The sequence below is a fragment of the Anthonomus grandis genome, chromosome 4 (genome assembly GCF_022605725.1).
Source record: "Anthonomus grandis grandis chromosome 4, icAntGran1.3, whole genome shotgun sequence".
Lineage (NCBI taxonomy): Eukaryota > Metazoa > Arthropoda > Insecta > Coleoptera > Curculionidae > Anthonomus > Anthonomus grandis.
The window spans coordinates 4,835,499-4,863,087 of record NC_065549.1 but is presented as its reverse complement, the minus strand read 5'-3'; the positions used below and the strand labels follow the sequence as shown (position 1 = coordinate 4,863,087).

General features: G+C 32.5%; 3 protein-coding genes across 3 annotated transcripts; 2 read left to right on the top strand and 1 right to left on the bottom strand.

Annotated features, from left to right (window-relative positions):
- Positions 1-1,766: 1,766 nt before the first annotated feature.
- Positions 1,767-25,738, bottom strand: LOC126734835 (poly(ADP-ribose) glycohydrolase). The gene is made up of 9 exons (XM_050438605.1): positions 25,275-25,738; positions 24,835-25,220; positions 23,289-23,383; positions 15,021-15,186; positions 14,840-14,970; positions 10,157-10,344; positions 7,146-7,374; positions 6,245-6,453; positions 1,767-2,116 (listed from the first exon to the last, which is right to left on the bottom strand). Exons 1-9 carry the CDS (start codon positions 25,518-25,520, stop codon positions 1,799-1,801), a joined length of 1,968 nt encoding a protein of 655 aa, XP_050294562.1. The 5' UTR covers positions 25,521-25,738; the 3' UTR covers positions 1,767-1,798.
- On the top strand, positions 16,991-22,290 carry LOC126734844 (phenoloxidase-activating factor 2-like). Its single transcript, XM_050438623.1, has 2 exons — positions 16,991-17,453; positions 21,477-22,290. The coding sequence occupies exons 1-2, from the start codon at positions 17,045-17,047 to the stop codon at positions 22,193-22,195; spliced, it is 1,128 nt and encodes a 375-aa protein (XP_050294580.1). The 5' UTR covers positions 16,991-17,044; the 3' UTR covers positions 22,196-22,290.
- Positions 25,739-25,874: 136 nt separating the features above from the next.
- LOC126734845 (cytoplasmic 60S subunit biogenesis factor ZNF622) lies at positions 25,875-27,333 on the top strand. Its single transcript, XM_050438624.1, has 4 exons — positions 25,875-26,095; positions 26,147-26,810; positions 26,895-27,109; positions 27,169-27,333. The coding sequence occupies exons 1-4, from the start codon at positions 25,989-25,991 to the stop codon at positions 27,278-27,280; spliced, it is 1,098 nt and encodes a 365-aa protein (XP_050294581.1). The 5' UTR covers positions 25,875-25,988; the 3' UTR covers positions 27,281-27,333.
- Positions 27,334-27,589: the final 256 nt, after the last annotated feature.

The window sequence follows — 27,589 nt, the reverse complement described above, 5'->3', positions numbered from 1 at the left end:
TTATCCAGATGAAAAAGGGAAAATCCGGAATACCTGGTACTTTAAAAGATGGGGATAGAGAGAATTTTGATCGTCTAAAGCTATTGTTAAGGAATTTTTAACATATTTTTAAAGTGTTTGTGCAGAACCGAGTAACTCTAAAAAAAATTAAAAACAAATTAACTGTAGATGTTAACTCCATTCCAAGCTTTGTTGTAAAAAATTGCATACATGTTTTTCCGAGCCACTTCTTTTCATATTCAACAAATCTATTGAAACTGGTATTTTTCCAAGTTGTTGGAAAACCGATAGAGTCATACCTGTTTTTCAAAAAGGCAATCCAACGGAGCTGCGTAATTAAAGGCCTATTTCGATTTTGTGCAACTTTTCTAAGCTTTTTGAATCGTGCATTTTCCATCAAATCTTAAATCAAACACACTCCCAAAATAAAAGCTTTATATCATCAGATCAGCATGGATTTATGCAGAGAAAGTCTTGTGATACAAACTTGACTTGTTTTTCTCAGAGTATCTACACTGGATCAGTTTGGCCAAGTTGATGTAGCCTATATAAACTTTCAGAAGGCATTTGATCAATTAGAGCATATAACTTTTCTTTGTAAAATTAATCACTTGGGATTTTCGGATAAGTTGGTTGCTCTTGTACAATCTTATTTAACTAGCCGCCATTAATTCGTAAAAATTGAAGGTTTCCGTTCTCGCAGTTACGAGCTTTCCTCAGGTGTCCCACAGGGATTTAGGTCCCCTTTTTTTCTGATATTTATTGATGACCTTGCTAAACTCATTAAATACCCGAGACTCAATTTAAAACATTTTATAAATATTGTTACTATCCATGATTGTATTGATTTGCAAGATTAAATAAATAAAACTGATATATGGTGTAAAGCAAACAAGTTGTACTTAAATAAGTCTAAATGCTTTTTAACCTATTCTCGAAAACAGAATCCAATAATATTCCATTACGCAATTTAAAATAATATTTTAACAAGATGCAGTGAGATTAGGAACTTAGGGATTACTTTTGATCGTAAATTTGACTTTAAGACTCATCAGAATAATGTCATTTCAGCTGCCTCTAAATTCAACTCAAACATTTTCATAACCCTTACACATTAAAAATTCCGTACTTTAGTCTTGTTAGATCAAAATTGGAACATGGTTGTCACATTTAGCATCCAATTTACCGGGTTGATAGTTATTATAAAGCTTGAGTCTGCAACGCACATTTTTTAAATATTAAGCTACCAAAGAAAGTGGTCTTTATCCTGCTAGAGGACTAGACAATGATTTTTTATTAGATAGGTTTGGAATGGTATGCTTGCAAACCAGAAGGCATAGATTATAATTATCTTTTAATTCATCTTAAATAATAAAATTGATTGTACCGAGTTACTAAATTAAGTTAGGTACATAATTCCCAGGTTAAATGCAAGATGTTCCTTACCTTTTTATTGTCAACGTCCTAGAAGTAATATGCTAACTAGAGCGCTAATAAATGATATCTGTTATTTGTTTAATACTTATTGTGCACATTGTAATATTTTCTATAAATCTTTGAAAGCAATAATTAGTAAAGTTAATTGATCTATTACTGTCTTTCTATTGTTTACTTACTTTATAGTTTAGGTTAAGGTTTTTCAAGATTTATTTTTGCATTTCCTGTAATTGGGTGACTTACCTGTTAGAAAATATATGACTATTTATTTATTGCGTGGCAAAACTTTGAACCTAACTAAAATCAAATTAGGAAAAAAAAAACCCTCGTCGGTATAACACGAGTATATTACAAATAAAAATCACGATTGTTTTACATCACTTCTATGGACTATCACTTCCGTTAAGGGAACTTGGTGCTCCTCCCCCGTTTCCTTGCAATTATTCCCTTCGTCATCCAACATCTCGAAGATCCTCGACAGGTCGGTTTTCGGTAATTTTTCCTCGATGGAGCGTTTCTTTGCGCTCGACTGTACTTTGACCATCAGTTTTTTGAAATACGGCGACTCTTCCGGTTGACTGGACTCGACCACGTCGTCGCTACACGGCGACAACGATTCCACTGCGTTTTCTTCCAGGTCCATAGGAATTTCCGCCGGTTCTTTCTTGTTGTTATTAACCTGCAATGTATATTACTTAATCATGTTAATAACTACAATGGTAGTCTACATACGTCAGAGCAAATATAAAATGAGTAAAGGCATTAAAAAATAGTCACTATAATATAATATTAAAATAATAAGATAACGGTTGTTATATCTTGGTGATTGTGTAATTCACTACTAGAGGCAAATTTATATAAGTTGTTTCTGATATACAGCAAGCACTTCAGGATGATATAGAGGAGCCTGAGAGGTTCCTAAACTTCGAAATGCAATTTTTAAATCCCTGAACTCAAATGACATTTGTGCATGAACAGTGGCAAAATAGGCATTTCTTAAGACTATTGGGGTTATAATGTCTACCAGATGATGAAAAAAATAAAGATTTTTTTTTTGAGGAATCAACAGAGGATATTTTAAACCATATACAGGGTGATTCAAAATTGAGTGCAAAGATTTCAAGGGTGTGTATTTAGCAGCCAAAAATAAGAACTTTTTTTCATATAAAGGTATGTCCTAAGTTGCTTCGTTTTCTAGATACAAAGTGTAAGTTTTTTAATAAATTTTTTTATGTTATGAAAATCTGTATGTATCTGTTACTTATGAGAAAAGAGTTACTAAATAGAAATGAATCTCAATAATCAATGCGAATTTATTATTTGTTTTAATAGGACCAGACACATAATTTTTGTCCTAGAAACAAAGCTAGATACGAATAAGGCTCAAGAGGCAAGAAAGTTACATTATTAACCGCTTAATCTAAAAAAAAAATTGAATTGTCAAAAAAGCGGTGGCGTATCATAATTTTACCGAACTATCAAGTAGGTATCCCCCTGAAACGCCACCGGAATTAGTACATTTATTTTATTCCCACCAAAGGAGGGCCTTTATGACGACAAATAAGCCTATCAAATTTTATTTAAATCGGCTGAAAGGATTTTGAATAATTGATAAAAAAACAGATTTTAGTAAAAAACTTTTACACTCTGTATCTAGAAAACGAAGCAAGTTAGGACATATTTTTGGCTGGTAAATACGCCCTTGCAATCTTTGCACTCAATTTTGAATCACCCTGTATAAGGAAATTGTTATTATCTTCCTCCTCATCACCTGTGAGAAGATTCACTGCAGTCTTTACTATTAAGAAGACCAATATAGAAGTCTTCCTCGAATCTTCCTCGTTCCTTGACCAAAAGAATAATCATGTATGTTGATGTTGACACAAGTCTTCCTCCCTTTCGAGGCAATGGGGAGAGGTAACAGTTAAAGGTGCTCAATTGCCTGGAATAAGTAAAATTATGTTTTCCGGTCAGTCGAAGAAACAAACATGGATCAAAGATCAATAATGACAGCGAACGAACACGCGGTCTAAATCGCGACAAGGAAATAAGAAGTTCCAGAAGGAGATGCAGAAATAGACGTTTCCAGAGCTGTAATGTTTAAAAGAGCTTCTTATTAAAACCGTGCTCATAAGAAAGAGAGAAAGTGCTTACTGGCGCCCAACTGCCTGGAATAAATGAAATGATAATGTTAGGTTTTAAGGTCAGTCCTCCAGTCTTACTTCTGGTCAACATGAGCTTATTAGAACTTATTAAATCATTTTACTGCCACTTCCTGCCCTTGCAGGAAATCCAATAGATAAGCCTCAAGTGTTTTGCCAGAGTGTGTAGTGCGATCGACAAAAACAGTGTAATTTATATTGGTGTTCTAGTTCCTGACCTGTCGATCCTACAGCTTTGCTCAAATTTTAAAAAATTACCTAGTTAAAATACCGAAGCTTCTCTAAAATGATCCGGTGGTCAACGCAGTCGAATGCCTTTCTGAGATCACATCATAAGACCATATAATAGCACCGCTCATTAAAAGCTTCCATGACATCAGCCATCATATTTAGCATACCCAGTGTTATGCTTTTATTTTTCCTAAATCCTCTAAAGTTATCTTCCTCAGTAAACCTTAACTAACCGTTGGTTACTTTAATTACAACTCGATTAATTCAGTTGATAAATATTGTATTACAGAACGAGCTTTTGCAAGTATTCTTAAAATGTCTAGACTTGTCATACATAATAAGAAAGCCTCAACTGACTATCCCAAATAATTATTGACTAATATCTATAGTACCCATATAGCAATAATATATAAACTAGAAAAAATGCTTCAATCTAATACATCAAATTTCATTGAAAACAAGCAACTATTAAACAAGTCAACAGCTGCCATAAATGAGCTAATAAAAATCATTAATGTGGGATACAATAGAGGGTAATTTTAATATTCAATTTTGAATTAGCTGGAGAGGATTTAAAAAGTTATAATACATCCTTCCCCATACCAGTATCCCATATATAAAAATTGAATCCACCAAAATTTGGTACAATGCGATTAACGTATTTCTGTTTAAAATGTTCCTAAGCGTGTAAAACTTATATGCAAGAATTTTTTTTGTTAAATGTGCAATATGCGAATTCAATTTTATATTAATATCGATTATAATTGGCTGATTTCCAATTTTTTTTATTAGAAAATAGTGGCCGATTAGTTCCATTCTTTGAAAATGCAATATAGTTAGTTTTCTGCACATTTAAGGTCAATTTAGGTGAATCAAGCCATTTTTTTATTATGTTAATTCCAATTTGTGTTCGTGGTATTGCCTCCTTCTGTGTTATCTGCATATGAAATGATCTTTCCATTTACTTCTAAATTTCTTATTGAATTTATATACAAATTGAACGACAAAGGGCCAAGAACCGTTCTCTGGAGACTTGCAATTTGTATAGAAGAGGGATCACTCAAGGTGCCATTCATTTATTTATTTTATAAAAAAGTTTAAAATTTCTTGATATCAAAATGGATTGATTATCACATAAACGCTCTATCTAGGAAACTGTCTTCGATCAAAGTTCAGTTAGAATGGCGAATTTTGCCCTAATTGAGTAATTTAATTTTAATTTAATTTGAGTAATTTAAAATATGGTCTTCCCTTTTGGGGTAGCTGCAGTGGTTATCTCTTTAAGTCTTTGTCTATATTATTACAAAAGAGGGCAGTTCGAATTATGTATAATGTTGGATTAAGGGAATCATGTAGGCCTGTCTTTTTAAATAACAAACTTATGACCTTGCCGTGTCTGTTTAGGTCATAGAAAATATAGGCATCTTATTACACAAGGGCAATATAATACTCGTCAAGAGCAACATGTACCTTTACACATACCAACAAATGCCCTTGTAAAGAAATCATTTATCTATGATGCAAAAAAATGCATAACCATTTGCCCTCACAGCTTAGAAACTTAAATAACTTTAATAAGTTCCAATGTCAGTGTAAAAAACTTTTGATTCGTAAGGCTTATTACACCTTAGATGAGTTTTTTAATGATCGACTCGTATGAGTAATGTTAAGATTTATGTACCCACCTTATTTTATTTTATTTATATTTTTATTATATTTATATAATTTATATCTATATTATTTTATAATTTAATTTTAGCTTTGTCAATGAGATGTTAATCTTTCGACAATAAAGCATGTTTTGACTTTGACTTGACTATCTAAATATTTTTATTCGATTTGTAAACAAACTATGTATATTAATTTAGACAAAACGTAGATATATAAATTTTTTCCTCATTAATGTATTTGATAGGTTTGACTTGTTTTGCTTGCTTAGAATCGCTTTATAATTGATCACTTTTAACCTATGTAAAAGCCCTTAGTATTTAATTTAGCATGAATAAAATTGTCTTTAACCCCTGCTCTGATAGACATTTCTCTAAAACTTTGAATATAATAGGAAGAAAAGAAGTGGGTCTATATATAATCCCTAACATCAGCCAATCTGAGCAACATTTATCTTTAATAGAAGCGTCTATTATTGCTGCTTTTATTTTTAAGTTGGTTTATGACATTTCTAACTGTATTAAAGCTAAGTTCCTTAAACCTGAAATTTTCTGAAATATTTAGAGTGCTAGGGATCTTAATTTTTGACTCGGCATGTTTTGGACAATAGTATTTGCATCCTTCGAAAAATATTGATTTGAATTAAGGGTATGTGATTCACTACCATTCTTTTTATATTTTTCAATAATTTATGGGCGAAACATGCAACAGTAACTTTAATTAATTAATTTTGGAAGCAGACTTACCGGTTTCTCTTGGGAAGCCTTGGAAGGTGAGGAGGAATTCCTACTCCTAGGAGAGTCCAAAGTCTTTTTAGTGAAAAACTTCGTTATAGTCTGGATGGATTTGTTCGGTTGGTTTTTGCTCTCGAAATGCGCCTGCTGAATGAACGAGAACAGTTTGTCTTCCGATAAATTCTTACTGGCGAACTGCCCCAACAAACGCCAAAGTTGAGCTAAAACAAACAGAAGTTCAACAGTTTCAATGATATAAAACTTAAGTATCTTCACCAACGTTTCGTACAAAAAAGGGCCTTTTAGGTTTTTTTCCAGGTACTGTCATGCATTTATGATATACAGGGTGGTCCAGTTTAGACGTTAATAATTTTAATACGCGATAGAGAATTTAAAAAGAAATAGACTTTTATTATAAAATTTTTCTCAGAAATATTTAATAACAAAGATACAGGGTGTTAGAGTTAAGAATAATTAATTGTTTATCATAACTTTTAAACTACCAGCTCAAGTTTCATTAAATTTCGCATGCAGGTTATTGTAGTAAATTATGAATTACTGATGAAATCAATTTTTTTAAAAATTGCCAGTGTCGTAACATACGGAGGGAGTTGGTCCTTTTTTGTCTCAAATATGCGAGGTGATAAAAAATTTTTATATACGAAGCCAACTGTTCTCCATTTAATTTGGAAAAAAAATTACTCTTGCAGAATTATGATGTAAGGCACTGTTTTTAAAATATTTTAGTTTAATTGTGCAGAAACGCCAGTTATAATGCTACAAAATCTATAGGCTTGTTAATTTAGCACCGAACTAATGACTTAAGCAAAATATTATATAAGACTAGTCTAGGCTAAACTTCGCTCATGTTTATATGTTCAGTTTCTTTATATCAAGTTTACTGGTAACTCACCGATGGTAATCTGGTTATTCCCAAAAAACAAATGAACATAATAAAACTCCTCGACCAATTGCGTATCCCCAAAAGAGTAATAAACCATATCGCGTCCGGCGGCGGCGCACGCGATCAACTGGATCAGACTTTTCAACTGTTTACTGCCCCTGAAGGCGCCGCAGCCCCAATTTCCGGTGGCGACAGGGGCTATGGGCGGAGGGTCTCTACTATGGAACCCCACGTAGGCCTTAAATAAACAAAAAACTCCCATTAACCAACACTTAATATTAATATTGAGCGGTGCTCTCAAAATCTATCTATTTCAACTAATTGCCATTTTATTCATAATATATTTTTCATTTTAAATATGTGCATTTCAATGGTGCTATCGTATAGGAAAAAAAAACAAAACGCTTCTAGACCAAGGTCACTTTAACATTAAGTTTTCATTTTTGACTCAAAGGAATCTTGTATTTTTTGCTAAAAAGAAGCTAAAGGGCACCAGAATGGTAATTGCTGGGAAATGCTTTCAAGTTCTAAAAATGACTACCAGGGGACGTAACTGTCATCTTAAAGACCCCTGGCGCAGAAGCATTCAAGTAAATTAACTATATTTTAGTAGATTATTATTGCCTAAGGAATGCTCTTTTCAACTATACCAAATTTGTTGAGGTGGTGGAGTTGGTATGTATGTCAAAGATTTGCTCAATTTTAAAATTATAAATTCTTTCCAAACGGGATATTTAACAGGCAAAGATTAAAATTAAATTTAAAAATCTTTCATTTATTATTGGGTCTATTTATAGACAACCAAGAGGCCATTTTTTTATTTTTTAAGTATTTTCGAGGACTGTTTATTGACATGTTTAATGGATTGCAACAAGGTTATTTTTGGTGGTGATTTTAATTTAAATTTATTGGATTTAGAAAATAAAAATGTTCAAGACTTTCTTTTTTGCCTAGAAACATTCAACTTAAATTAAGTAGTTAATACTCCAACTAGAGTTACTAATAAAAACAGTACTACTATTATAGACTTCATTGTACTACCTAAAGAAGAAAATTATACTTTTTTGACAAAAAACGTTCCCCAAATATCTGATCACTTATACGAGACTCTTTAGATACACAAATAATTAATATTAATGAAAAATATGTTGTTATGCGAAATTTAAAGCGCGTTGATAAAGACCTATTACTGGAATTTTTAAACGCTACAACCGTGGAAGATATAGCGTACATTCCAGATATTAACCAAAAGGTATCATGTTTTAAAACGTATTTTTGATATTCTGACTCATATTATTTCTGATTCATTATAGAAACCATAATAAAACTTAGGGATAAAGCGTTTAAAAAAATACAAAAGTATAAAATATAATAGTAATAATAAGGGTCTTTGGAAAACAATAATAAATTAACATATGATATTCAAGACTAAAAATAGATCTCCTACTAAGAATTTGAATAAACCTATAGATATAAATAACCATTTTTTCCAATTTTTTCGAAATAAAAAACAACCTGATCCTTTATTATTAGAGTAATAATTTAAAACGAAGGATATAACAATCATTTTGCATCGGGTGCAGATTTAATAAATATAGAAATATTGTTATTGTGCTGCCCCAGAATTCTACCATTTCTTACTAATACAGTAGATTCATGCCTCTTAGAGGGAGTATTTTCAGATGAATGGCAAATTGCACGTGTTAGATCTACTAAAAATAAAAAAGTTAGAAGTTTTAATGAATTAAGAAAGTGATTATTATTTTGCCTTATTTCTCAAAACGCTTGGAAAAAATTATAAATAAGCAAATACGAAGTTTCTTAGAAGCAAATGCTATTTTACCTACTAATCAGTCAGGATATCGAAGTGGATTTAGTTGTGTAATATTTTTAAATATTACTGAAGTCATTAACAAGGCAATAGATTCCGGTCATTCGACTGTTCTGATGCTTTTAGATTATTCGAAGGCATTCGACACGATTTGCCACGAACTATTATTTGCTATCTTACAATTTATGGGTTTCCGATGATGCTATAATCTTTATTAAAAAGGATCGAATGCAATATGTTGAAACTAGTGTAAATCAGTCAACTACAGGAAATATTCATAATATATACTTGCACCTTTGTATGAACAATGTGACGGCACATTTTTATGCTGACGACAAGCAAGTTCAATGTTCATAGAACTGGGGGATACGGTATTACAATTTACGAATTGCGCAAAAAATCTTGGTTTAAAAATTGATACAGAACAGCTTTAGGGAGCAAATAGATCATTATATACAAAGGGCATATATTTCCTTAAAGACGCTTTATCCGCGTTGCCATTTATTAACGGTCAACCAAAAAATAAAACTGGCAAATTCTTTAGTGTTAAGTCAGTTCAACTATTGCGAGATTTTATATGGACCATGTATAACAAAGGTAGATACAAATAAAGTTGAGAAAGTACAAAAAAGTTGTTTACGATTTATTTACGTTATAAGAAAATACGATCCTGTGTCACATAAGCTATACGATACCACCACATAAAACGTCTCTATTTCAAAGAAGTTTTTCTTATAATCTTATAATATTTGTAAACTATATAACTCTGTTCCTCATTCATTGAAAGTACTAAAACCTTCAATATTTAAAAACATGTTAAGAGGGCAAATGTTTCGTGACTTTAACTAATAAATGCAAAGTGTATTTTCTTTTTTCAACTAGTTTTTCCTGTGCATCATATTTAAAATTATAAGTATAGGTGTTTTAATATAGATTTAATTTTATTTTTCTCTTCACTTTTGAAATGTATTAATCACCCGATTTAATATTATTAGTATAATTTTATGTTTCATTGTATAGAGGTTAGACTTTAAACAATTTGTAATTGCTTTCATTGCTTCTCCTTTTTTTTTGCAATTTATACATTTACTTACTTAGACTATTGTATTGATTATGTTGCAAAAAAATAAACGGTATTATTATTTTTATTATTATAGATATACGCATTACGCTTTTAGTCTGGATTCACCTTATTTAATTCGCGGATCATCTGCGATCCGGAAAACTGTTCTTTCGGTCTGTGGTACATGGTGGCGTCGATGACGCAAACACTAGTGCGAAGTCTACCGTAGATGTCCCGGGGAGTGACGTCACGATAGTCTCCGGACCATTCGAACGTGTCGCCGTAGCCGGTGTAACTGTTGAATCTTTCGGTACCTATTAAGAAAAAAGTGATGATAGCACATGACGTTCTAGGAATATTTCTTAAATATTCTTGGAATGCTTCTTTATGAATGTTTGGTGTTAATATTCTATTAACAGGAATGGTAGTTTAATACGTAGTCGTCGTGGCACGCAACAAAAGGCACCGAAGACATAAAAAGTTGATTTCCCTTTTCCATACTTAAAAACCTTTCAGATTGAAATCCCTCGTAGAAAAATAAGGTTATAAAAAAAGAGGCATTTATTTCCAACAGGTTTGTTACCCAATTACAGGAAAGAATTTAAAAAAAAAAACAAAATATGTCTAAAAATGAAAAATCAAAGTGCCTAACGTTCTATATGTACTTAAACATACTATCTATATACATACTAGAAAGACTCTGCATCACCTATTTACTTTATACTTTCTATAATGGACCTTAAACTGTCAACAAAAATATCGAACCGTTCATGTCAATTATTATTAATATAATTCTGACACATTATATTCCTAGGGGATTTAAACAAAATATTAGTCCTAGCGGGATTTACATAAAATAATCTAAAATGCCTAGAGTTTATTCTTGGTACCCGAAAATTGAAACCAGCCAAAAGGGTGGGATAGTCAATCTTGTTATGAATAAGGTTATATAAGAATTTTATGGAAAGAATTTCTCTTCTTTTTGCTAAGGGTATAATTTTAAATTTATTAAAGTATAATTGATTATCCAAACCTCTGGCTGGAAAGACACCTTCCTCTCTAAACCAGAGATACTTCATAAACTTGCCAATTAATTGGGTACCAAATTAGAGATCCGTATTCTATTTTTAAGCGTATGTAAGAGAAGAAAAGTAGTTTTAAAGTATTAATATTTTCAAAGTGCCGACAGTTTCGATAAATAAAACCCAACAATTTGGCAGAGTCAGAAACTATTTTTGCTACATGCTTGGCGAAACTTAACTTCGCATCATAAGTGATTCCCAGATCAATCGCCTCATCCACTCTGGCTAACACAACATTATTTGCTTTATAGTCAAAATTGATTGGCAACAGTTTTCTGTAAAATGAGAGACATTTAAATATAGTCTATTGACATTGCACGAATTCTGTACTTTATTAAGATTTACCAGAACGAATTCGCAATCGTCTTTAGTATCTAGTTTTGTGAACAATTTTATACCATCCGAAACAGTAAACTCTGACAAGACAGTAATTTGGCAAGATCGTTTATAAATAATAAAAAGAGAAGCGGGCCCAAATTAGATCCTTGCGGAACTCCCGGGCACGCTTTATATATAGGAGGCTTAAAGTCTTCATATTTAACAAACTGTTTACGACCTCGTAAGTAAGATTTTATTAAAGCAACTAAACCCTTAGAAAAACCAAAAAATGTTAGCTTAGCGTGGTCAATTTGGTCAAAAGCTCTGCAGAAATCAAGGTATATTACATCAACCTGATCTCTATTATCCAAATGCTGACACAAATACTTATTTAGGCAAGCCAGGTTTACTGTACAGGAGCGATTTTTGACGAAACCAAATTGATTAGGCGCTAGGTCTAATTTGACATGGGCATATATTTTATTATAAAGAACTATTTCAAAAAGTTTGGAGAAATTACATAAGATCGATATAACTCTGTAATTTTGAATGTCGTTCTTCGGTCCCTTTTTGAGTATCGGGGAAATACTGTTGAAGTGTGTGTGTGTGAGCAATAAGCCCTGACAAAACGCGAATACAATCTTTAACGACAAGACTTGGTACTCCATCGGTACCGGAGGTCAACTTACTTTTTAATTTATTAGAGGCGGTGACAATTTCCAAATCAATACCAACATTAATACTAGATGGGTCCGACTCAATATATACGCTTTGAAAGAAAGTTCCAAATGCATCAACAATTTGCTGTGGATCTTTTATTGTATGATCCTGAAACAGCATTACTCCGGAAATACGTGAAATTCCTTTCTTATTCTGCACATAGAGTCTACATTAATTCGATTTTCGGCTGTTTGAGAAAATTCTAAAAAAGCAATCCTAATTTGTTCTTTAACATTGCTTCGAACTATTTTAAACTGATTTTCATAATAATGAGTTCTGTATTTCTTGAGATAACAAAGAATCAACATTTTTACATTTTCCAGTTTTAAATAAAAAAGTTCGAGTTTTAAAGTTGTCTGACGAGGATGGGATTTAAACCCACGCCGGCAGAGCCCATTGGATTAACAGTTCAACCCCTAAACCACTTGGCCATGGTCAACGTTTGCTTTGCCGCACAAGCTCAACAGATTCAATGAGTCGTATTTTTCTTATTACAGAAAGTTGGGCATAATTTTCTTATTCCAGGCAATTGAACATGCATCTTATTTTACTTTCAACAAGTTAAACATTTATTCCTAATTTTCTTACTACAGTCATATAAACATTATATTTGTATTCCAGAAAGTTGAGTATGATGCCTGATTTTATTATTTAAAAAATTGAGCCTGATTTTCCTATTCCACGAATTTAATGATAATTTTACTATTCCTGGCAATTAAGTAAACAAACACTAGCTACGTTTACAACGCGTATACCAAACATTTAATACTTGGATCAAATGACGTCACAAGGACTATTTTTTCGGTGTGTGTAAGACCTAGGACCTATTTTGAAGTACCAGAATGATAAGTTTGACATTTTATTGGATGCTAGCTTACGAGGTTTTTATTTTTGTACACAAAAATAAAGAAGAAGATAAAGAGGACAAGCTTAAGTCTTGAAAAAAAATTATTAGTTTATTTTTATTATTTTTAAACAACAAGAACACTTTTAAAGATTTAGAGGTTATATCCTATAATTCTTCGTCTAAACTGATAAACTCCCTTCAAATGACATTTTGATCCTAGCGATAATCTTGCACTAATTAAATCCTTACACTCAATCCTTGTAAACAGGGCTGTACTAAATAAAAATACTCCGCACATTGTAAACGTAGCTATTATATGCCTATTTGAGCATGATTCGTTATTTTATTATTCCAGGAAGTTGATCAAGATTTTCTTATTCCAGGAAATTGAGCATCCTAATTTTCTTAGCCTGTTAGTAAATATTATTTATTTTTAGGAAAGTTTATATTTTCGTGCATAACTTACGAGCTACTTGAGATATATTAATAATATTTTTATGTTAGTATAAAAGAGTTCCTGGGTATGGTTTGAAGGTAAAAACATCACTCTGTGCCAAGGATTTAAGTAGTTAACACACTTTTAGTTGGGACCTTTTATGACAAATTTTCCTAAAGCACTTTTTTACTTTTCTTAAAAACATTTTTAAGAAATAATAGAAATAATCTTAAGAGCGTTTTAGCCTAAGACCGAGCATTTCTTAAACAAAAATTTAATATGAGAGCGATTCTTGTACTTCAAATAGTTTCAGAGTTAGAGGCAGTTTTATCAACCAGGGTCCAAGAGCCATCAAATTTGAAGACATCAAAATTTTAATTCATTAGTAGACATTTTTGGACATAACTTAGGAAGCACTTAGAACATTTTCATGTTTTTTTTTTGTACGACAAAATAGAAGGATTTCTGAGGTTAGATTCGAGGGTAAAAACCTTTTTGTGGGTAAAATAATTAGATAGTTGACGCTGTTTTGATTGAGCTAATTTATTTTGCTAAATTTGTTATCAAATTCTCTCTTTGCTTAGGAATATTTTACGAAATAATATAGTAGCAATTTTGTCAACTAAGATCTAAGTTTTCTTAAGATCTTTATTGATTAGCAAACACTTTGGAGCATAACCCCATGTTTTGGTTTTCATAAAGTCAAAATGTCATTGTGCGTAAAATAATTATGTACGCAGTTCTGTTGTGGTTAAGGGAATTTTTCTTACTAGAATACCGAGCAAATTTTCACTTTTATTAGGAATATATTATGAAATAATAGAAATATTCTTAAAAGGCTTTTAGTACAAGAACGAGCTTTTCTTACCAAATAAATTTATACGAGAACGATTCTTGTAGGGCAATTTTGTCAATCAGGGTCCAAAAGCAATCAAATTTGAAGTTTTGAAAATTGTAACATTAAAATGTTCATTCATTAGCAAACATCTTTGGGCATAATTTAAGAACCATTTAGAATATTGTCACAACTTTTTTACAACAAAACAGGAAAATTTCTAAGGATAGATTTGAGAGCAAAATCGTCATAGTAAGTAAAATACTTCGGTAGTTGATGCGCTTTTGGTTAGGGCATTTTTTTTGCACAATTTCTTGGCAAATTATCATTTTTCTTAAGAATATTTCATAAAATAATAGGAATATTCTTAAAAGGCTTTTAGTCATAACTGTGGCATAACTTTCGAAGTACTTAAAATACTTTCAAAATGTTTGTACAGCAACACAGGGGGGATTTTTGAGGATCGATTTGAGGATAACAACGTTACGATCAAGCATTTATAATACTTTACCTTTAAAACAATTTATACCCCCATTTATGAACTTTTAGACCTCTGCGAATTGGTTTTTACCTATAATAATCACCGCCTCTCCGTTTCCCAATTGTTCCACGAATAATCTGGCGGCAATCAATTCGGGACAAATGGCGAAACGTATTTCCTCCTGAACGCAGCCGTATGCTAATACGCCCCCGCCAATATTTCTAAAAATACTCAGCATAAAAAAATCATTTTTTTTTTTAAATATACGCACTTGTTAGCGAAATCGACCTGTAGAAACCCCCGGCCGTTCTCCTCGATGGTACCCTCGCTATCCAAATGGATTCTCGTGTTTCCCAAGTTATTCTTCAGGGTGTCCCATCGGGGCATGTTGCTTCTCGGGATGAATTTTCGTTCGAAGGTGATTGTACCCAATGGAACTATAAAGGAAATCATTTTTGATTATTATATAAGATTTTTTTGGCGAAAGAACCGTCCAAATATATGCATTATTAAGAGAGTTATGAGGGTTTAAACGTTATTTTGCCTCACACTTTTGCCATTCTTTGTCAGTTCTTTCACTAGATTGTCGCGTTTTATAGTAGCAGGGTTGTACTTAAAAAAAAAAGAAGTTGTTGCAACAAAATGGTTTCTGAACGATGAAACGTGGGATTTTAAATTTAATAATACCAACTTGGAGGGAATGAAAAGTAGTCCAAATGTCAATAAAGCGTCATTTATGTTTACGTATTTTTTCAAATAAAGCCAGAAAAAAATTTAAAAGATTTTCATACTATTTCGATAATATTTGGATTTGTTTTAAACGTGAAAGACAGCGTACGTTAGTGAAAGAATTTTTTTACGGGCGGTATGTGGTACCAACAGGATGGTGCGACATGTCACACTACACGTGAAGCAATTCAATTGTTGCCAAGAAAGTTTCCCGGTCGTATCATTTCACGGAATGGAGACCAGAACTGGCCTGCAAGATCATGCGATTTAACGCCTTGTGACTTTTTTCTTTGGGGTTTTTTAAAATCCCTCGTACACGCTAATAACGCAACAACAATTCCACAGTTGAAAAACGAAATTAGACGTATTATTAGCGAAATTGGGCCGCAATTATGTGAAAATGTAATTGAAAATTTCTCAAAACGAATAAGAGTCGAGGCGGCCATTTGCCAGATATTATTTTTCACGTTTAATTGCAGTGTATTAGCTTTACATTAAAATATAAATAACACTCAGTTTAAAATAAATTATGACTTTTATTGACCAATTAAAACGTGCGCTCTTATTGGGACACCCTTTATTTATTAAGTTATGTTTATTTAATTAAGTTATAACCCTTTGCAAAATTTTCCTTTAAAATCACACACATTTTAGTTTTTACCCAAAGGAAGCAATCATATAAAAAAAACATATACCTATCTCTGTTTCGCGCATGATTTTTAACATAAGTTTATCTCTGTCTAACTCATTATATTAGAAAAATGAGAGCCACAAATCAGGTTTTATTAATGCTTAATATATAGTCGAAAAATTCAAATTGAATTGCCAATTTATCGCATTTTTTTACAACCACAATGAGTCTAACAGAGATAAACTTATGGCCAAACCATGTGTCAAACAAAGGTGAGCGTATAATTAATTTAGTTTATTTTCATAGGAACGTCATTTCCTTAGTAAATATCTTAGGTTATATTCAGTACAGTATTTAGTCCATGATGGTGATGATGGTTCCTGAAGAACGAAACGTGGGATTTTAAATTTGACACCAACTTGTAAAGCAAGGTGTGACAATCAAAAGTTTATCACAAAATGGCGAAGGTGCCGGTCAAATTCACTTGTAACACCCCTTACAATTCCCTGTAATAATGCGTGTATTTGAATGCTTACTGTGTTTGGTAGATGATACGTTCTAGAATATAAAAGTACAGTGAAACATTTGTCTAGATTAATATGAGTATTTACAGTTAGACCCCTTTGCGAGTTGCAACCTCCTTTAAAACTAAACACATTTCACTTTAAAAGAAAAACCCTTAATTCCTAGACAAACGTACCTAAATTTAAAACCCTATTAAGCCTCTTTTTAGCCCTGTCTCCACCTGTGCAGACACAAATTATCACACGTACCCCAATAAAACAACGTCTACATTAATAATCATCTACCTGACCCCCAGGTAGCGAATTGACCCATAAACCGAAATATGGTCAGTTTCGTTTCAGTACCGACCGAAGACAGTCAGTCATTCTCATCGTTGCAAATATGCGAACATTTCTGAAAAATTCCTCGCGATGACGCCCAATCGACGTGTTTACCGAGTGTTTTTGTTAATGTTTATAACGCGTTTAATGACAGTCCACGGGGCGATTTTAAATTTGGATCTCGGCGATTACGGCTACGATACCTTGGGAGGACCGGAGGAGGAGCCCTACGAGGTAAAAGATTCGGAAAATCGGAAAAGTTGTATGTGCGTCCCGTTTTGGCAGTGCAAAGAGGAGTTTAACGGCGGCGGTGATTTGGACGTGAGGAAGAGGAGTAAAGTAGGAGCGAGGAGTGAGGGAGGCGAGTCAGTGACGTGCACCGGATACTTTGACGTGTGTTGTAAGGTTGAGTGCGGAGTGAGGCAGTTGGATGTGGACAAGAGGATTTTGGGCACTGATCAGAACACCGCTAGTTTCGGGGAGTTTCCTTGGATGTTAGGTAAGAAAAAAAACTTATTATATTCTAGCGCGTTTAATAGTCGAAGCTCATAAAAAGTTTTTATGTCAGGATCTTTCCAAATTGTGCAAATCCCTGGAAATTTCATATTTATTTATAGGCAAGATATTTAACCAATGCGGTCTTTTTTGGAAAATTTCTATTAAAAAAATTAGGGTCTTTATCGTGTTTAATAGTCAAAGCTCGTAGATGTAATGCCGAATTGAATTAATTTTCTTGAAATCCTATTTTATTTATTTTTAGCAATACAGCCCAACAGTATAAACCATTTACAGAGTCAAAAGTTACAATAATTTTTAAGATATAATAAAAACATACATAAAGCATTTCGTATGTTACGCCCATGGCAATTTTTTTAAAAATTGGCTTTATCAGTAATTGACAATTCACTACAATAACCTGCATGTGAAATTTAATTAAAATTAAGCTGGTCCTTTAAAAGTTATTATAAATAAACAAGTAATTATTCTTAATTTTAACACCCCCTATCTTTGTTATTAAATATTTTTGAGAAAAATTTTATAATGAAAGTCTATATTTTTTTAAATTCCCTATCACGTATTAAAATTAATGACGTTTAAACTGAACCACCCTGTATAGCAATAATCATAAGCTTCCTATATAAAAATAAGCACAAATTATTAACCCTAAAAAAATATATATCAAAGAGAGCAAAAAAACACAAACAATAAAAACAGCAAAGTTAATCGGATCCCAAAAATTCTCTTACAACTTCAGCACCAGAGCATACAAATAAATTACAAGATTGTGAGATTCTATTAGGGTTATTATACACATTACATACAGAGGTAAATACAAGAGTATATTCGTATTTGCCTTTATACAGTAAAATGTTTTAGTATTTAATTAGAATTTAATCGAGGTACACAAAAATTTAATTTTTCTAGCAATTCAGAACCATTAATGTCCCCACGCAGAATTCTATGCAACAACAAAACTGAAGCTTTGTTTCTCCTGAATTTAAGAGTTGCACTTGAAGGGTATATAATACAATTTTGGGGCCTCCGTTTACTTCTTTTAAGTCTCTGTTTATTCCTGAAGGAATATTCACTTTGACTTCACTTTCCATCTTAATGACTGCAAATCTGGTTAACAAAAAATACAAACGATCACTAAATAGTACAACAATGCTATTGATGATACCAAGACTCTGAAACAATCCTTTGGGATTACCCATTCTAAAAACTTTTATTCCCTTGAGGAATTTTATCATGAAGCATTGTAAATTGCCAGTATGGTTAACCCTCTTGTAAACTTATAATTGTTATTCTTGTTTTTTTGCTATTTTGTTATACATAAAAAATACTAATTTTTTATCTAATATGTTTTCTCTTTTAATACAGTTTTGTAAATAGGAGTGTTCACTTCAGATACAATAAAGCAGAGTTGATTGATTAAAAATGGAATCAGTCTGAAAAATTAATATCTCAATGAAATAATGCTTTTTTTTGCATGTATGTGTATTTTATCAATCTTGTTATTCCTGATGCTTATTTTCAAGTAGATCCGTAAATTAATACAAACATACATATTTACTATTGAAAATATTATAAGTACTTTTAAATATATGGCACATACAGGTGCTTAGTAAGAATCAGGTTATTTTCATAGAATAATTATTAAACTTCTTGTTAATTTTGATATATGAATAAATCTTAGAACATTGAAAGGCTAGAACAATTTTGTGTGAGTTCAACATGTGCACAGGGGCAAGGAGGTGTTTTGTTTACAAACATATTCGTCGATTCTCTGTTGTCAGGTTTACGCGCATTTTCAAAAGAGTACATTTTTAGCTATATATCAACACATATCATAATATTAATTTAAGTTACTGATGTTGTGCCGTTTGTGTCCCACCATAGAAAAAAAGCGTTCTTTTTACAAGTAAATACCGATATTGTCATAACATCATATCAAGGGAGAACCGTCGTCATAAACGTAAAATAATAAAAACTTATTAAGAAATCTATAATAATTACAAAATATTTAATTTCCATGAAAATGTTTTTTATTAGATAAGTTCCTTTACTCTAATGAAGTACGTTAAAAAAACGCATAAAGAGTTCATAAACGGTAATATTTTTTATAATTTAAAGTATAATATATTAATAATAAATGTTTATCATATAATTTTTTTTTGACTTCGTCACTGGTAAAGATTACTCGTGTCAACAATGCAATGGAGCAGCGTTGAGATGTTGTTGCCTTCTTCTCTAATATACGTTATATACATTCATTCAATTTTGAATGTTGACTTCTTTATAGAGTATTATCTTATCATATTTTATTAAAAAGGAATAGTATTATTTTGCGCCTGTCAAAATAAGTGACAATTTTTATATTATTAAGTGTTTTTTTTTTGCAATTTCTACATAAGCATTTGGCATCATTGCATCAGAGATATTGCAAGCAAACAAACTGCCCTTATTTCCACGGCAATGCTAATTAGTAATTCTAGCCTTTCAATGTTCTAAGGAATAAATATACAAATGAAACACACATACACCCTATGAAAAAATGTATTTTTTTATGTTTGTATTTATATATTTGGGTCACAATAAGAACTGGGCTGAGGCAAACATGAATCTAACCACGAACAAGGAGAAACTTAATGTTGTAACTGAATAGAAGAATTTAGGTATGCTCATGAACACAAATCTTCGTTTTCGAAACCACGTAGCAAACATAGTGAAGAAAAGTTATATATCACTTAGAAATCTATACAAAAATAAATATATTTTAAATCAAAATTTGAAAAAGCAACTTTGTGAATCTCTGGTACTTTCAGTGAGTAATTATTGTGACTATGTGTTCATGCCTTTCTTGGATATCACATGTCAGTATAAGCTGCAAAAAGTGCCAAACATGCATGCGATTTATTTACAATTTAAGGAGAACGTATCATGTTAGCCATAAGCTTTCTGAGTTGAAGTGGTTAAATATGTTAAACAGGACTAAATTACATTTTTCTTGTTTTCTCTTTAAAGCGTTACACTCTGCTCTATCTCCCGAGTATATTAGAAGTAAACTGGTTCGACGTACCGATGTACATGTCCGTGATACTCGCTATCGGTTAAACTTTGAAACATATAATCATAAAACCGCCCTTTTTCAGCGATCTTTCTCATGCTTGGCTCCAAAACTTTTAAATTCGGAATTGCTTGGCAGATGGGATAGTGTTAGTTGACTTTATGACCTCTAAGACTAATTTTAAGGAATATTGGTTAAATGGTAATTAAATAAACTACCTTCCTAGATTGTGTTACAGCCGTTTTTTAATGTTCTTACTCTGCTTCTATAAAATCGTTTTATTTATTTTTTACCTTCTCTTTCTAAAATAGATTAATTTTATGCATTTTGAGATACTTTTTTTTACATTTTAATTGTATTATTGTGTCGACCATCGTTTTCTAATATTTTAATTTTTCTTTTTTTAAGTATTGGTGTATTTTGCATATTTAAATTTATGTTTTCTTCTTTTGCTTTGTTATTAAATTATAGTTGAATAGAAGTCCATATTTTGTAGGAGAACGTTCATATAAAGATTACAAAATGGGGAAGTCTTTATCTCCAAGAAAAATGCATGTAGGTCACTTAGTCATAAATAATAAAAACAACAATAAATAAAAGAATTTAAAAAAAATTTAATGCTTTTATTTATTGTTGTTTTTATTCCCAATCACGGGTAGTTTTTTTGAAATTTATTTGTTGAACGTATATGTTTTTTTTAATGTTCTGTATCTGATGATGGCTGTTTACACAGCCGAAATATATAATGCATTTGACTAAGTGACCTAGATGCTTTTTTCTTGGAGATAAAGACTTCCCTATTTTGTAATCTTTATTAAATTATGTCTATTGATATTATGTAACTCTCGATTGTAATATGTATGCTCGGTTAACGAAACAGCTCTGCTAAAATTCGCCGAGTTAAAAATAAAGGCCTTTGATTATTATTATTATTATTATTATTATTTTTTTTAGGTATACTGAAGGGCGAAAAGTACAAATGCGGCGCGTCCCTAATCCACCCGAAAATCGCCCTGACGGCAGCCCACTGCGTCGCCGCCTCACCAGGCCAATACAAAGTGAGGGCGGGCGAGTGGCACTGGGAAAACACCGACGAACCAGCGGAGCACCAGGACCGCAAAGTCGAACGGGTGCTCCTTCATCCCCATTTCCACGGCGGCTCTTTAAAGAACGACATCGCCCTACTCGTACTGAACAGCCCCTTTCAACTATCCAGTAACGTTGGCGTCGTGTGCTTACCACCGAAAAACCATAAATTGGACGTGAAACGGTGCACCGCCTCCGGTTGGGGTAGAAACTCCATGAGAAAGGGCAGCTATCAGTCGGTATTGAAAAAAGTCTCTTTGCCCATAGTGTCGAACGATCGGTGCGCGGCAGTGTTGAGACAATCCACGCCCGCATTGGGGCCATTTTTTACGTTGCACGGGAGTTTTATTTGTGCGGGGGGAGAACCGAATAAAGACACTTGCAAGGGTGACGGGGGTAGTCCGCTGGTTTGTCCAGTGGTCGGTCGGGAGGACAGATACGAACAGGTGGGGATTGTGTCCTGGGGGCTCAGTTGTGGCATGACGGAGGCGCCCGGGGTTTATGTTAATGTTGTGATGTTTGCCGAATGGATCGATGGGGAAATGGAGAAGTTGGGATTGGATACTGATATTTATAAGTACTATTAAGTTTATTATTTTTGCAGATGTTTATACTTTTGTGATTGCTAGGTTAGGGTTTTTTTTTGTACATTTTGTAATATATATAATGTCTGTTTATAGAATGCATTTTCTTCTTTTTTAATTAAATTTTTATACTGTATCAGCAAAGTGTAATTTAATAAAATGCGTAAAGAGATTTCTGTAATGTGTATATATTTTCCATCAGGTAATAGCAAAGTGGCAAAGTGGTGCTACCTAAAAGGTGTAAAAGTGGTGTAAAAAGTTAAACTGTGGTGAATGCGAAAAATCGTATGTTGGGAGAACTTATAGATCATTAAATATTAGGACTGATGAACACCTAAAAAATGCTAATATGTCCCCATTTAGAAACCATACAAAATTCTCTAAACACAAATTTGATCCAGTCAAAAAGTAAAAATTGTATGCGTTTGGATTTCTTGGAAGACAGAAATCAATAAGGAGATGTCTTCTAATGACAAGTGCTTAAATACAAAAGCTGAACTAAGCTGTTTTGTCCCTCTGCACAGGAAAGTAAATAGACTTCATTCACTTCAATCATGAAGTTTGCACACCCACATTGGCTCATCATAGATTACTTTGTTTACCATCCATTTCTCTATAGAAATCTATATTAATAAAAACAACAATTCCAAACAATGAATACCATTGATCAGATTATCGTTAAAGATACATACACGACTCACTTTTATTACATTTATCACATAATTTCATTAACCTGTTCTGTCTCTGTATATATAGTCTTTTAACTGATGGTTATTGTTTTCTATTTTTCAACTCTGAAATTATACAAGTTTTGCTAATTTTAAATTGTGACGTACGTTTGTTTAAATAGTGTCATCATATTTTACTCTTTAACCCCTTTCGGAAGACGGTTTTCTGTTAATTTTTGACCCGTAAGTTTGATAATTTTAGTGAAGTTCTTAAGTTATATCCTATACAAATTATAGGATATATACTACAATTATAGGATATATAGTTATACAAATCTCTTCTCGCGTTTTATTAGATCTATGTACGTGTACACAGTAACTCTTGTAAGTTAAAAGTGTAATTTGTAATAAAAATTGAATAAACTTACCGTTTTGAGTGACTCTCCTGAAATAGTTACAGATGCACTTCAACTTCTCGCATACGCAATCTTTCCGTTTTTCTCTTTGGAATGCCGAAAACAAGCTAAAAAATTTAAAATTTTACTATTTTATGGTTTAATCCAACAGTAAGTCCTAATTGGAATTCAGGAATTAAGAAAATGTTTAATTTTTTTTAAGTTCCACCTTGAATTCCATGCAAATCACAAAACAGTTTTACCACAACTCTTTTATTTTGTTCTAAAACTAAACTAATACTACTTACAAGTGGCTTTATATGCTGAAGATGTAACTAATAGAGCAAAAAATCCAGTAAAGTATGACTGAACAAAGTTTAAACACTAACTAAACTACAATTGACATAAGAGATTAGCCCTTTATCCCTATTAATTTCGAATGATTTTTGGAATATGGATAAGCTTTCGTATGTATCTAATTTTCAGTCATTATTAATTGGTTTTACTAATTTAAAATTATCCTATTCCTCCAAAATATGTATTGTATTTATGTATTTAAAACATATTAAAACAAAAACACTATTTAGAAAATGAAATGATGATATAGAAAATAGGTGGAAAATTGATTTCTCATTTATATATCCTTATCTCAGTCTAAAAATTAGAAGAGGATGGAAATAAATGATGTTTTTCGGGTATAATTAACCACATGACGGAAGAAAAACACTATTTAGAAAATGAAACGATGATAAAGAAAAAGGTGGAAAAATCCATACCAAAAACTTTGAAATGTTGTAAGTTGAAGGTCTCAATTTTATTGCCAGGTTTATGGATTTTTAGGTAAACAATATAATTTTAGGATTGTTGGGTTCTAAAGTTGTAATTTGAATTTATCTGTAAAGAAAACAAGATTTTTGCAATCATTTAACACTGTCTTAACCTGCGAGATCATTTTTGATAAAGGGTTCTTAGAAATCTTTTTATAGGGGCCATTTTCAATAAGATCATCAACTTGTTTTAAACATTCTGCTTTAAGTCCTAATTAGAATTCAGGAGATTGATTGAAATAACAACCTTGTTTTCTTTGCCAGCTTTTAAATAAAAACAATCTTTTTCTCTCAGTCTCTTAATAATATGAGATTTGATTGTTAATCATGTTTCTTTTAAATTTAAATTGTTGCATTGATGCTTCATCACTTACTATAATCTCCTTCAGGTTGTTTTTGCAGTTTGAAAGTGGTGTAAAGTAAAGACCCTTATTAAGAACATCTTTGAAAATGTCAATGGTTATATAATGATAAAGGTCCAACCCCTTATAGTAAATTGAATAGTTTATATAATAGAGAGTTTTGGTTAGTGATAAAACTGTTTCATGAATTGAATGTTACACCAAAGGCTCCAACCTTAGGACTATTACTGAATTCCATTGCATAAAATAAATGTCAAAAGCTGTTATTTTAGGTTGTAGGCCATACATAAGGGATTACTATTGATGTAGGCATTTATAAAATATATACTTTTGTCCCCCTATATATGTTTATGTAAATGTTAATTGATAAACCAACTAGAAGCAACTTACCTTACAAAATTAACCCCAGGATAACTTGCAGCCACATTCTGCTTCCATGGAAAAGTACAAAGAAAAGCATTGGCTAAAATACAAGAAACCTGCTGCTGGGACATGCTCAAAGACCTATTGTGGTTCTGCTTGAGCAATGGTATCCCGCTGGGTAACAATTCCGGAAGCCTTAAGGCCAAACTGATAATGTTTGGCAAAAGGTTTTTGAAAAACTGCTCTGACTCTTCTTCACCTAACTCCTCATGCAAAAAATAATGGAGAGCACCAAAATTCGGTAAAGTTCTATTGTACTTTTTCAGAGCACTTTCAAGCTCTTTACTATTGGTGATGGGTTGTTTCAATGCATCCTGAATTAGTTTCCATCTTTCTTTTATGTTAATTTCGTCCTAGTAAAATATGTAGCAAATATATGGTTGGAATATAATTTTAAAAAAACTTACCACTGAGAACAAGTTCTTTGTAGAGAAAGGCATCCGAACGTGATCTTCATGCCACAAATGGGGTTCCTTCGACACCCTCGGTATCGGAGGGCCATCTAAAGTGGCAGGAAGTTCATACAAGACCGAATGGTACTTTGAGGGACTCAAGGGGGTCACCGTGAAAGACCATGGGCCCTTGCCGCCACAAATATCTTTTATACTTGTGCCTCTCCATGTTTTTGGTTGAGTTATGGTACTTTCTGACATGTTAATTCCTTCAGTGAGAACAGCTGAGAACTTACTGCACTTTGTTTAACATGTTGCAATATTTATACCACTTTGACTAATTATAGGGACGGTAACCCATACAATTTGCCTTTCAATTTAAAAATCAACATATTTAGTAATAAAACCTCAAAACAATAACAAAACATTGACCAGTTGACCACATCCAGAGGAAAAATTCAAAGTTCAAACTGCTGCAAAATAGGCGCGACGTTGTCACTTCCCTATTTTAGTGCCTATTTTTAAATGAAACGTTATAATTAAAGTGGGAATTTTGGCAACCTCGGTTTCAAGTTGAAGCGAAACAGATGATTTTGACGTTTTTGTTGACAGCTGTCAGTTTGTATCTGTCAATGTCACTGAGCACCACATGCTAGCTGCTCAATGTTTTTTTCGAAAATTTTTGAATAAAATTAAATCGTTAATATCTTTATAGTCATTTTATAAAACATGTCAGAGGTAAATCCAAGCACAGAAACGTTTACCTGTGTATCCTGTAGGGTGGCTTTTAAAGAAGCTGAAATCCAAAGGCTCCACTATAAATCTGACTGGCACAGGTAGGTTTTTAATGTTTTCAAAATATATTTCTTAACTTTTTAATCCTTTAGATACAATTTGAAACGGAAAGTAGCAGATCTGCCGCCGGTTACTAGCGAGGAATTCCAGAGGCGAGTCTACAATCAGAGAAATGCGGATGAAAGTTCCAAACAGGACCAAACTGTTTATTGTGATGTGTGCAGGAAGAGTTTCAGTAACAGTAATGCTTACCAAAATCACTTGAATTCCAAAAAACATAAGGATAACGAGAAGAATTATGAGCCAACTGTTAGGATTCCGAAATCCCAAAATTCTGTAGAAGATGATGCAATGTCAGTGGAAGAAGTTGATTCTGACGAATGGGAAAACACTGATAATCCGATTGATAATAATGATTGTCTGTTTTGCATGGAGCACAGCAGAAACTTCCTAAAGAATCTGGAACATATGACTCTAAAGCATTCATTTTTTATCCCGGATATTGAGTATTGTACAGATGTTGAAGGGCTATTGCATTATTTAGGTGAGAAGATTTCAGCAGGCTTTATGTGTCTTTGGTGTAATGAGAATGGTAGGACTTTCCATAGTGCGGAAGCTGCTAGGGCCCATATGGTCGACAAGGGACATTGCAAAATGATCCATGAAGGAATTGCTTTGGCTGAATATTCTGATTTTTATGATTATTCCACTTCTTATCCGGATGCAGAAGATGAAGATGTCAGTTCTGAACAAGAGGTAACTGTATTGTATTTTAGTGTGAGTTGGGTGCAATTTGCTTTCAATAACATGAATTTGAATAAATAAATAGATTTAAATTAGGTAAATGTGACGGAATTGGATGGTTCAGACTATCAGCTAGTGTTACCATCTGGGGTAACTGTAGGCCACAGAAGCCTTATGCGTTATTATAGACAGAGTGCAAATCCTAACAAGGCTCTAGTGACGTCGACAAAAGGGGACAGAAAACTGCATAAAGTGTTGGCCAGTTATAGGGCTCTTGGATGGACGGATACTGATCAAAAGGCCGTTGCAAAGTAATTATGTTAAAAGACGATTTCTTGGTTGGGTTTTATTGTGAAATTTTTTATTATAGGAAAGCCAGAGACATCCATTATATGAAACGGATGCAGTCCAAATATATGACCAAGTTGGGAGTGAAAAATAATTTGATGCAGCCCCATTTTAGGAGACAGGTTAACTTTTAGGAATATGAAGATACAAACTGTTTTAATTAAGTTTAATAAATGCTTTAAGTCAGTCTGTTTTTTGTTTTACCTTCTGGATCATATATTCATCTCGAAAAAGCCTTATGTCACTGGGGATTGGCAGCTTAAAAATTCAATTTTCTATAAGTGACATGAGAAACGGAAAATGAATCCTAATTATTGTGATTTAACCAAAACAGTTTTTGTTTTTCGAGGAACTATTTGAAATCACCTGAATACGGTCCTCATTCTTACGTCATCGGCGTTTGACAGATAAGCAAAGAATAAAACGTCAACTGACAGTTGGAA

Bases quoted from the DNA above. Each gene is read 5' to 3' on its own strand.
- LOC126734844 (XM_050438623.1), top strand. From the start codon at position 17,045: ATGACGCCCAATCGACGTGTTTACCGAGTGTTTTTGTTAATGTTTATA. The intron at 17,454-21,476 runs GTAAGAAAAAAA...TATTTTTTTTAG, and splicing joins GGAGTTTCCTTGGATGTTAG to GTATACTGAAGGGCGAAAAG.
- LOC126734835 (XM_050438605.1), bottom strand. From the start codon at position 25,520: ATGTCAGAAAGTACCATAACTCAACCAAAAACATGGAGAGGCACAAGT. The intron at 25,221-25,274 runs GTAAGTTTTTTT...ATATTTTACTAG, and splicing joins CAAAGAACTTGTTCTCAGTG to GACGAAATTAACATAAAAGA. The intron at 2,117-6,244 runs GTAAGTCTGCTT...TATACATTGCAG, and splicing joins AGGCTTCCCAAGAGAAACCG to GTTAATAACAACAAGAAAGA.
- LOC126734845 (XM_050438624.1), top strand. From the start codon at position 25,989: ATGTCAGAGGTAAATCCAAGCACAGAAACGTTTACCTGTGTATCCTGT. The intron at 26,811-26,894 runs GTAACTGTATTG...GATTTAAATTAG, and splicing joins ATGTCAGTTCTGAACAAGAG to GTAAATGTGACGGAATTGGA. The intron at 27,110-27,168 runs GTAATTATGTTA...TTTTTATTATAG, and splicing joins GATCAAAAGGCCGTTGCAAA to GAAAGCCAGAGACATCCATT.